Source organism: Oryx dammah, unplaced genomic scaffold (assembly GCF_014754425.2).
Source record: "Oryx dammah isolate SB20612 unplaced genomic scaffold, SCBI_Odam_1.1 HiC_scaffold_17, whole genome shotgun sequence".
Classification (NCBI taxonomy): Eukaryota; Metazoa; Chordata; class Mammalia; order Artiodactyla; family Bovidae; genus Oryx; species Oryx dammah.
In genome coordinates, this window is record NW_024070201.1 from 59,603,820 (window position 1) to 59,616,003 (window position 12,184).

Genomic DNA, 12,184 nt, shown 5'->3' on the forward strand with positions numbered 1-12,184 from the left:
CAACAACCCTACATAACTTACCAGCTGAGAAAAAGAAAAGAATTACTCCTTCTTGAGAGACAGGTTTAAAATGCGTTTCATAGCTCACAGGCAGAAAAATATTCTTTACTGAAAGATAAATTTCTAAAGTAAATTAATAAAGAGACCTCTGGATTGTGTTATAAGTTCAGCTTTCTGAAGAACTCGTGCTCCTTAGATACACTGACCCATAGAAGATATAGATCAGATTCTGGAGTATAAAGATATAACAGCCATCTTAAAGAATTTCTTAAACAAATGCAACTTATTAATGTAGTTGGTACAAAGAAAATATGCTAAACAATTGTACTTAAATGATGTAATACAAGTAGACTATTTCTTAGGTAGAAATGATATATATTGGTACAGTTTTTTTTTCTTCCTATTCTTTTTCAGGTTCTTTTCCCATTTAGATTATTACAGAACATTGTGCAGAGTTCCCTGTACTATACAGTATGTCTTTGTTGGACATTTATTTTAAATATAGCAGTGTATACATGTCAATGTCAAACTCCCACCTAATCCCTTCCTCTAACCCTTCGCAATATTGGTTCAGTTTCAGAGTGCTTAATTAACGGTGTGGCACTAGTGGTAAATAAAGAACCTGCCTGCCAACGCAGAAGAACATAAGAGACACAGGTTCAGTCCCTCGGTTGGGAAGATCCCCTGGAGGAGGGCATGGCCTCCCGCTCCAGTATTCTTGCCTGGAGAATCCCATGGACAGAGGAGCCTGGGGGGCCACAGTCCATGGGGTCTCAAAGATTCAGACAGGACTGAATCGACTTCACATGCATGTACGCAAAGCATAATACTTGCCCCTAACATTTGTAAAATAATTTACAGTTTTCCAAAACTTTCACAAATATCTACCCAGACACCACATATTGACTAAGTGTCCAATACATAAAATATTCTTATCAAGAACAACAAATAATTCTGACCTTGTTCTGTAGGAAACTGTTCTCCATGTCCACCTTTTCAAATTGGTCAGGTACCTGTTGACTGGTGCCACTGAAGTTAATTGGAAATCCCTCACAAATGTCCCAACTAAGAAAACAAAATATTTAATTGTTCTTATTAGAATAAAATGAGTTTTAGCACTCTTTAATCTATAAGTATGATAATTTATACATCTTACTCTTCTAGTGAGAGAAAAACTAATGTATAGTCTTATAATCTTTTTAAACAGAAATTTTTAAAGTATCTTGGTATCTATAATTGGGAAAAGGAAGGCTTTAAATTTTTTCCTTGCTATTATTTATGATATTGGGGGGACCCAATGCCTAGTTCATTATTAACATAACAAAGAAACAAAAAATTTTAAATCTTACAGAATCACTCACAGTGGAGATCATCTTCATTATTAAAGTTATCATAAATATATTGATCTATAATAATAAAGCATGCTTTTATATTTATAATGTTTGTATCCAGAATGTTAGCTTTGTATTTTTAAGAGAGCCTTTTAAAAGGCAGCACAGTATAGAGATTATATAGATGAATCACAAACTAGAGGGGCTGGCTTCATTCTTAACTCAGCCAAATTACTTATTTTAATAGTGAGTCCATTCTTACCCTAAAGAAAGTTGCAGCTCAACACTGATAAGTTAAGATATACCATACAGCATGCTATTCAACAAAAAGCAGTTCTAGAAATGGTGATGGTAGTTTTCTTTCAATAGTCTGAGAAATATAAGTAAGGGCATGATGACTAAGATCTCAAATGATCCATTTCAGAGTATAGAAAGAAAGTTCAAATGGAATCCAAAAATTAAGTAAATTATCTCCAAACTAGTTCATGTTCAATAAAGGCAGTTTGACATTCTTACATTTAGAGAATCAGATTTAATTTAAATCCATTCATTAAAGCAGTATTCATTGCACCTGAAGAAGTAAAATAAAGAAGCGATACATAAATTAAAAATTAAACTCATAGCTAAAAACCAAAGGGAAAGGCAAATTTAACAGCTTAGAGAAAGATTATCACACATGAAATAAATCTTCTCATAAATAAAAATGCTTTTAATAAAGAATGCTGAGTTATTTTCTATCCATAAAGAGAAAGAAAACAAGGCAGAACATTACAATCTTGTCTAGAAACTACAGGCAGCCATTGGGGGATAGAGAAGATCAAAGAGTCTGTCTTTTTAGACATACTTAGCAATAGGTTGTTGGGGAAGGAAATGGCGACCCACTCCAGTATTCTTGCCTGGGACAGAGGAGCCCGGAGGGCTGCCGTCTATAGGGCTGCACAGAGTCGGACACGACTGAAGTGACTTAGCAGCAGCAGCAGCAATAGGTTGACATTAGCTAGACTGACTGACCTGATCAGACTGCTTTTGGTTCTCTAGATCTGTCCTCTATTTCAGCCTTTTCACCACTATATTAAAGAAAGTTGTAACTGGTTAAATTACAAAATATTAAAGTTAGATGGTACTTCATAGCTAGGTCACCTAATCCAATATAGTGTCAGCATCGTGCTGCCATATCCAATATGGTAGCCACAAGCCACATATTCCTACTTAAATTAAAATTGGTTTAATTTAAACAAAATTTAAAATTCAGTTTCTCAGTCACACTAGTCATATTTCAAGTGCTCAATGGCCACAAATTCTGATTCCATCATCATAGGAAGTACTACTAGCCAGTGCTAGATAGTGGTTATCTATCTCAGTTCTTAAGGAAGTCCTCAGTTTTTAAGAAAGACAGCCTGGGTTAGAATCCTCGCACTATCATGTACAAGTCATGTGGCTGGGAAAATGCCCTTCTGTGCCTCAGTTTCTGCCTCTATAAAAATGGAGTAATAATAGCCTAATAAGTAATGATAGGATTAAAATAATTATTCTGCAGATTAAATATGTTCTCATCCAATTCATTTATTAAGAGAACTGTGCCTGGCCTCTGGTCAACAATCAGTAACTGCTGGGTTTTATCATTAACCCATAGGAAATTGATACCTGTCTGCTCATGGACAATCATGAGTAGATACGGGTCCAGTGCCTGGATCTAACTCCCGTTCTTCTGCGCACTATGCCTCTAGGATAGTGCTTTTGTCTCTAATTTATCATCATCAAATGAGATGCTTAAATATGAACACTCACATAAAAGAACTAATTATTTACTATTTTAATAATTCCATTTAAAATTGTTAGTCTAAAAAAATCCCCTACGGTTTTTACATTTCAAATAAAATCATTAACTTTGCAAAGCAGAAGACTATACTCTCCTCATTGTCCCATGTGTTTTCTAAAACTCCAGGGAACTTAATGGCAAGTCTTTAAAGCAACAGCTCATTATATCATGAAATAAGTCAATAAAATAAATGATTGTTTATTTAAGATGATTTAAGGAACACCTTTTAGTGTTTAAATCTCTCACTCTGGGAAAACTAAATTAGGCGATTCAGATTGTTTAACTAAGAACTTGTTAATTTACTTGTCACTTCCAGGTAGCAGAAGGGCGTTAGGGTCCAAGAAGGTTTTATATACAACTGTAATGCCACCTCGGGCGAATGCAGTCACCTGGTCAAAAGTCAAACCCAAAACAGGGTTCAGTGGAGATCTGGAAAATGGAAAAACAAAAATCAAATATATCTGCAAAATTATACAAACTCTAAACTTTGAGTATAAATAATCAATAAAATGTACATTCCCATGTACATCCAGAAATAAGTGAATTTCCTATTATACAGCCCTATTGTTGGTATTCTCTGCTGATACTTGACATGCACATTTTAGTTTGTTTGATTTATAATGCCTACGATAGTTGCAACACATAAATGTTTCAAATGTTGCACATTTAAATAAATGATTTCAATAATAAAACAAAGCATTTAGTTGAGAAAAAGAATCAACTGTCAGCCTTGTAATGTTCATTTTTCATGTAAAACTACAATGCAATATACCCATAATAATCTTTGAAGCTTATAATTAATCTTTCACATTTGGTTACAAACAGCTATGTTTTGTAAGCTCAGTAAATGCTATGCTGACTTGATTTTTCATATTACATACTGTTAGGTATATTGCTTTAGGTTAATTTAATTACGTAAAAATTAAAATCATGGGGAAAGATCTTAAGTAAAAAGAATGGCAACTATGTCAATTGTGAGCCATTTTGTTTTTGAAATTAGTGACAAACACTGCTGCTTAACTTTAGAATCACAGGGCTATCTCACCTCACCTGTGTAGTATTTCCAAAAATATTTAAACTGAATATAATCATGAGAAAACACTCAGACAAATCTAGAATGTGAGATACTATACAAGAAAAGTGTCTGAACTCTTCAAAAAGAAAACCAATATCATGAAAAATAAAACAAAAGATAGGAGAATATTTTAGATTAAAGAGAACCAAAGAAAATAACTAAATGCAACAATGAAGCTTATCTGGATACTGGATTACAAAAAAGCTCTAAAGCATATGTAGGGTAGTTTGATTACATATTGGATGATAATATATTTTTGTTGACTGCATTAGATATTATAACAGGGACAGAGAAGAACTTTCTGTTCTTTAGTTATATGACCTATAACATTTAGAAGTAAAACTTTAGTGACGAGTTAATCCCAAACTGTTCAAAAGAGAGAGAAAGGAGATATAAGAGAGGTAAAAGAAATGTGGCAAAGTCTTAAATGATGAACTTAGGTAAAGGATATATATAAACCTTCATTGAATCAAGTGTTCTGTGGACTGGACATTTTTCAAAATAAAAATTGAGAGAAAAACAACTAAAGGATTCAAAAGGGAAGCAGATATTGGCAAAATCTTTTGCAAATGAGTAATCAGACCTTGCATATCAACATATATTAGACACATTAGAACTACTCCCTGAAAATGAATATCATTTTCTTAGTACATATTGTGTATTTTCTCAATATATTTTAAACTAGATGAAAATAACTTTTCTGATATTAATTTAGAAGTTTCAGTAGTAGCAAAATGCTATAATGGTTCCCTAGGCACCCCACTCCAGTACTCTTGCTTAGAAAATCCCATGGACAGAGGAGCCTGGTGGGCTGCAGTCCATGGGATCATGAAGTCGGACACGACTGAGCAACTTCACTTTCACTTTTCACTCTCATACACTGGAGAAGGAAATGGCAACCCACTCCAGTATTCTTGCCTGGAAAATCCCAGGGACAGAAGAGCCTGGTAGGCTGCCATCTCTGGGGTCGCACAGAGTCGGACACGACTGAAGCGACTTAGCAGCAGCAGCAGCAGCAGTGCTTTACACTGGATTCAAAATCAAATATATATGCATATATATTATGCTATTAAAATAGCAATGATATACAAATTACACATTTATAAATTCTACCAGCTATGATCCTCAGTTGATTTTAGAATATTTCAGATACTTAGCATTTTCTTACTCCATAAATATAATCTAGTTAACCAAGAACAAGTGTATGATCATATTAAAATACTGTATTATAGCAAGCATCATTAAAAACATCAAAATTAGTTATTGCTTTCACTTTAATAATGATATTTGAGTAGAAATTATGAGACACATTTTATTAAAGCTTTTCCTTATAATTTGAAGAGCTTCCTAAATTATACAAGGATTCTTGCCACTTTAAAATTCATCACAATTTTTATCATTGTAAATATAATTCTCACAATGTAATTATGTTTTGAAATCTGCCTACATAGGAAAAGCACCATTCCTTACAGGTATTTTTTAGTTTTATAAATTACACAGTATAGATACTATTAAGTATTTTAATTTTATTCCACTGAGACAGATGAAATAGATTTTGCAATATGCTACCCATAACTAATTCTACCAAGGTCTCCCAAAACCCTCATGGATTTCTAAGCAGATTTGACTTTGCTTATTAGAATATACAGCAAATCCAATCAGCTCCTAGTTTTGTCTATGCTATTTTATAATTAATATATGCTCAATTATATTCTATAAGCAAAATTATTTCTCCTATTTTGTTCTACAGATAAAGAGCTGAACACAAAACAAAACAAAAAGATTAAAAGTAGGCAAAAAAGTGTGTTTAAGTTTCCTGACAAGCAGTTTCAGAGTTCATCTAGATGTGTCCTGTCAAAATATGCATAAATTTCCAAGATATTCCACACAACAGCTCGGCTCATCAATGCCTGTAGACTGCAGCCTTCTTCTTTTCTCAGAAATGCTGATAATTTTATGCAGGAATTTACCAATCTACAAAAATTTACACAATGCTCAGTAATAACCAGTAATTATTGTGGAATAATGCAAGGCGCTTTTGAGAAATATAACTTTGATAGGATAGGGCTTACAAGCTTTACCAATTTATTTTTAGCCGTCCTGTCATTGGTGCTTAAAAGGTTAAGACTTTATTTGTGAAAACAGAGAGAGATAGTGGGGAATCATGTTGTCTACAGCTTCATAAATCTTGCTTAAGATCCTTTTCAATTACCATCCATTTCTCCTTTAAAAAGGGACAAAAAAATAGAGGAGTGGAAGCAGGTCAGGGCAGTGTGCGACAATGACAGTGTGATGGGCTTGGGCCCCCTGTGGCGTTTCCATCTGCTATCATTAAGGTGACTACTCAGACATGAACAAATCCCACTTGCTGTGCTGACAGGCAGACTTCAAGAACTATGACAAGGCATTAAGACAGAAAGTCAGAGACAGAGAGGGAGAGAGAGAGATGTCATATTTCACAAACAATACTGCCTCCCAAAAAGAAAAAAGCCCTGGAATTTTATTGGAAATTAAAAATTTTTTTTTTCCATAAAAGGTGCTACCTGGCTTTTCAACTCTCCTTTTCCATTAGGTTGCCACAGAAAAATTGAGGACAGACAGAGAATAAACACCTTGCTCCTACCTGTATGCTTTACCATAAGAGACCCAAATTTTTTGCTCATTCTTCAGCGAAAGCAGATTCTTAATTTCTTGACCGTGCTCATCAAAAAGTCGGATTGAAGAAAAATTGAGGCCTGGTGGGTGGATGGAAGAACCTTGAAGTCTTTGATGAATCTTGAAAAGTAACTGGTTGGGTGGGGGGTGGTGGGGAGGGATGAAGAAGGAAAAGAAATAAGGTAAAACGTGAACACCTGTAATAAACTGTCTCTCCTCTGTAGCAAAGGAAGTCCAAACAAATGGTAATTAAATTCATATGGAATGTTAAAAGAAGTGTGAAATCACAGCGATGTTTAGCTCAGTGTAAAGTAACAAAATGAGCATGGGCTTTTAACCAGCAGGGGGTGCCACAGGCTTGTGATTGAGCTCTGACCCTTTGGCACGGGGACTGAAAGCAGATGTGACAGTCCTACAGAAAGAGCATTTAGCTTCTGTACACGGAAACGGTCCTCTTTGATAAGGGTTATGCTTTCCTTGTCTGAGCTACACACTCTGTTGGGTCCTTCCAGAGGATGTTCAAGTTTTACAGTCAGCAGTCTCCCGTCCCCGGCTAACCTCAGGTAATCAACGGCGGAACCATCCACCAGTGACAGGCCAGCCAAAATAAACACATCTTTCTAGCCTATGTTGCTTCATTTGGAAGCCCTCATCCTGGATGTATCAATTAAGCGCTCTGCAGAAGCTTGCCAGTGGCTTCAATAATGAAAGCTTTCAAGTCGTAAATATAATGTAATTGAAGTGTGAAATATGAAATGCTATCGTTTAATATTTTAAATAATAGCATTGTCTGTTTGCTTCTGTCTTACATTTGAGATCTCTTGATTATAAAGATATTTCTAACTGAGGGCATATTTCAAATAAAAGTAAATCCAGCTGAACCGTGGGGCATGGAATTTTAAAACATATTTTTCAAAATTACCCGTCACCTTTGTTTGAGTGTTTAGGCCTCTGCTCTTTTCCGTGCTGCGCCCCACACTATCCATCACTCTGGTCTCCCCCCAACCTTCTGTCACAGGCTTCCTTTTCTTCTCTCCCTTGTCAGTTCTTGTGTCTCTCAATTTCTTGTTACTCTGTAATCTCAGCAGGGATGCGGATGTAGTTGTCGCCTTTTCTTGCCTGGCTGCTGTTCAGCATACCTTTTTTGCTCCTTCTATTAATTCCCATTGAACTGAAGGTATATTTGGATGTGCTAAATGCAGAGGCCCAGAGAAAAGGAGAGAAAGTTGCAAGCCTGTCATATATCCCTTGTTTCCTCACCAATTGGCTATAAACTCTTAACCAAATAAAATATTTTCTTTGACCTGCAACTATATCTATAGAAAGCCTCTAGATTTTGTGTGAATTAGGGATAAATAATCTTATCTCCCCCTGAAGAAGGAAATGGCAGCCCACTAGTATTCTTGCCTGGGAAATCCCATGGACAGGAGCCTGGTGGGCTGCAGTACATGGGGTCACAAGAGTTGGACACGACTAAACCACCACCACCACCAATATCTCTGCTCATTGGAAAATACCCTGTTGCCGGGAGAGACTGAAGGCAAAAGAAGAAGAGGGTGGCAGAGGATGAGATGGTTAGATAATGATGACCACCAACTCAATAGACATGAGTTTGAGCAAGCTCCGGAAGCTTCCAGTGATAGACAGGGAAGCCTGTGTCCACGGGGTCACAAAGAGTTGGACACAACTGAGTCACTGAATAGAACTGATTCTCTTTAGGAGTATAATAAGTAAAAGCGTTAGAATAGTAAAAAATCTGTGTTTTGCTTTTTTCACTGGAACCACAAACAAGTTTTGGAGTCCATGGATTATATTTATAAAGCCTTTACATTTATTTCTGTGTGGTCTCAGCTCTTGAGCTTAGTTTTTGTGGCTTTGCTATTATTTCAGAAAACATGTAATGTGGATTATTTTTTAAATCCCAGTGATTCTGCTTTACAGGCATCATCTTTTTTTGTGAAGGGGCAAGATATGAAAGATTTAAGGCCTGATCCAGGAGAGAAGTAAGTACAGACAGAACAGGAGTGTGAAGTGGAGAAGGGATGTGAACACCTGACCACTTAACCAAATGCACTTCCACAGGACTTGCACTGCAATCTCTATTTTCTCAACTTGGCAACACACTGCATTTTAGGTGTTCAAAGATGAGCATTCCACAGCCTACAGGAGGTAAGGCCTCAATGCCTTTCATCTCAAGGTCACTGCTGAGGGCTGGGCTATAGTGACCAAAAATTGTGATAATCTTCACCCGTTTATCTTTAAAGCTATCATCACCAGGCCTTTATAGGATAAGAATTTGTTCAGGGACCTGAGAGGAGTGTGAAACATCTTAGGCTAGTGATTGAGGCAAGTGTGCATGAAGAGAACAGTTGTCCTTGGGTGTCACAAGGCCTCTCCCTTACAGAGAACTTTATTATGCACCTAGATAAAGGTTTCCCCCAAGTTATCTTGCATATAGAAGCAAATTACAGATCAATTTCAGTGTGCCATTAGCCAACAAAAGGTATCTATAGAATAATATCTTCCTGTGTAATCTAACATAAATGCCATCTTCAATTTTTTATACAAATCAAAGTGAGAACTATTCTAATGTTGAAAAGAGGGATTATAAGTAGAAAATTCTGGGAAGGCTTTTGTATCATGATGATTTGTATAGTCAGGAATGTGACGGTTAAAAAAAAAAAAGACAAGACTCTTTGTCCTTCTCTCTCTCTAATCAATCAAGGTAGCACTTCCCATCTCTTCTGAGCCCAGCTAATAATCGGATGATTAATTTTTGTGACTAACTATGAAGTGCAGGTAATGAATACCACCAGGGAGAGGTAAGACTGAGAGTGCTGAACTGAAGGGGAGGAAAAGGAGCAAGTTTCTGAGAAAAGGTCAAGCAATGGAGCCCAGAGCGCTGGTGTGCGCTCAGGCGAATAACCCCAATTTGTAAACAACAGGGTATTCAGTGTCCTTTCATGCAAGACAAAGACACAAAGTAAGGACCCTGAGCATGTCGGTTCTGCCTGAGAAACATCCCAATTGTCTGAAAAACAGGCAAAGGTAAGAATGCCTAAGATAAACCATCTGGACTTGCTCACAATGAGCACAGGCAAAGACCAGGGCGGTGTGTTACCTGCCCAGGGTCTAGGGCTTGGAAATACCCTCCACCCAGAACACACCCTCCATGGGGTATCATGTCACTTCTTTTCAATGTGTGGACAAGAGGGCAATTCCAGAGTCCAGTATAGACAGGTTTTCAAATAAAAGCATAATGAAGATTGAAATGCTACTAAGTAAGAGGCCAGGAGTTAATACTATACTAAAGCTGAGAACCTCTGGAATCCACAAGTTAAGTTTGAAATTATGCATCTTTACAGGCCAGCAAATGATTGATCTTTTCTAAACAATGGTAAAGATGTAACTGCCTAAACTAACTACAAGTAACTTAGAGGACACTCATAGTGTCCATTTTTATAAATGGAAAGTCAGTAAACTCACTCTTTCCATCATGCAGCCAGCTTGAGTTGGGCTATTAGGCTCCAGATCTTTTTTACTGATACAAACAGAGATCTCTCCTGTATCTTTACCATTTTCAAATATCTGAAAAAGAAGCACATTCAGAATCAAAAAGAAATATATGCACACATAAACATACATATGAGTACATATATAAACACAAGCAGTCCTGACTTTGCACAGTACACTGTTGACTGAAAGTGAGGCAAATGGGAACTGTGTAAAGCAAGGACGGCCTGTATGACCACATGCAAGTAACTGGCAATGAAAATCAACAAGACTAGAACAGTGTAAAGGAAGCCCCTTGTTTCTCCTTCTGGTTTCAATGTCCTTAACCTGACTGGCATTCCCCACAATCTTAAAATAGAAGGAAGCAGTGACATTAATGGAGGAATCACTGACTACACTGAATACTTCCATGGGGCAAACGTCAGGGAAAGGTCAGCTGGCAACCAGTTAACTAGCTCATTTTATTCTTTTGTAAAAACATAAAGCCACAAATTGCATGAGGAATGCTTAATTTATATTTAAAATATATCAGTGGTTCAGCTCATCTTTTGACTCACTGAAAGGAAATCCAACCTGACAAATTTATTGCATAAAGGTACAGTGAAAGCCATCCATTTTAAGTGCATATAAGCAACAAGTTGCTGAGAACAGAGATAAAATTCAGAACACTGCATTATGCAACACTCAGCTGGAAAAAGAAAATGCTAGCTAACATTTTGTTCAAAAGTATCCAAATAAACCAGTCCCAAAGGAAGGCTCCACTAGAGTGAACACCATCCTCTGACCACTTTGAGGACCCATGTGGGGTGTGTGATTCACCAGGCAAGAAAGGAAGCAGGCTGGGAGAGACTTGATGAAAAATTTAAATCCTTGCTTTTTACTGTACTTTTTTTTTCGGAAGTTCTTTTCTTCTCTTTCTGATAGATTTATCACATCAGAGTAGCCATTTAATTCATTTCTAGGGCTATCTCCAGAGAAGATAATTTGTGAGAGTATCTTATTTAAAAAGAAAGAAAAACCACCTGTTTGACTTTTGAGACAATTTCAGAGTTAATTAATTACTCCTAACCTGATCTAGCAACAGTTAGAACTGGACATGGAACAACCGACTGATTCCAAATAGGAAAAGGAGTATGTCAAGGCTGTATATTGTCACCCTGCTTATTTAACTTATATGCAGAGTACATCATGAGAAACACTGGACTGGAAGAAACACAAGCTGGAGCCAAGATTGCTGGGAGAAATATCAATAACCTCAGATATGCAGATGACACCACCCTTATGGCAGAAAGTGAAGAGGAACTAAAAAGCCTCTTGATGAAAGTGAAAGTGGAGAGTGAAAAAGTTGGCTTAAAGCTCAACATTCAGAAAATGAAGAGCATGGCATCTGGTCCCATCACTTCATGGGAAATAGATGGGGAAACAGTGGAAACAGTGTCAGACTTTATTTTGGGGGGCTCCAAAATCACTGCAGATGGTGACTTCAGCCATGAAATTAAAAGATGCTTACTCCTCGGAAGGAAAGTTATGACCAACCTAGACAGCATATTGAAAAGCAGAGATATTACTTTGCCAACAAAAGTTCATCTAGTCAAGGCTATGGTTTTTCCAGTAGTCATGTATGGATGTGAGAGTTGGACTGTGAAGAAAGCTGAGGGCCGAAGAATTGATGCTTTTGAACTGTGATGTTGGAGAAGGCTCTTGAGAGTCCCTTGGACTGCAAGGAGATCCAACCAGTCCATCCTAAAGGAGATCAGTCCTGGGTGTTCATTGGAAGGACTGATGCTGAAG

At 36.9% G+C, this 12,184-nt stretch overlaps 1 protein-coding gene across 2 annotated transcripts in view; it reads right to left on the minus strand.

Annotated features, from left to right (window-relative positions):
* DCDC1 (doublecortin domain containing 1) overlaps nt 1–12,184 on the minus strand; it is a 438,943-nt gene that overhangs the window by 216,577 nt on the left and 210,182 nt on the right. For both annotated transcript variants that reach the window (XM_040258928.1, XM_040258929.1), the window contains 4 exons: nt 10,367–10,468; nt 6,849–7,012; nt 3,454–3,579; nt 960–1,065 (listed from right to left, as the gene is read on the minus strand). In XM_040258928.1, coding sequence (XP_040114862.1) covers nt 960–1,065; nt 3,454–3,579; nt 6,849–7,012; nt 10,367–10,468 — 498 coding nt within the window. The remainder of the gene's footprint in view (nt 1–959; nt 1,066–3,453; nt 3,580–6,848; nt 7,013–10,366; nt 10,469–12,184) is intronic.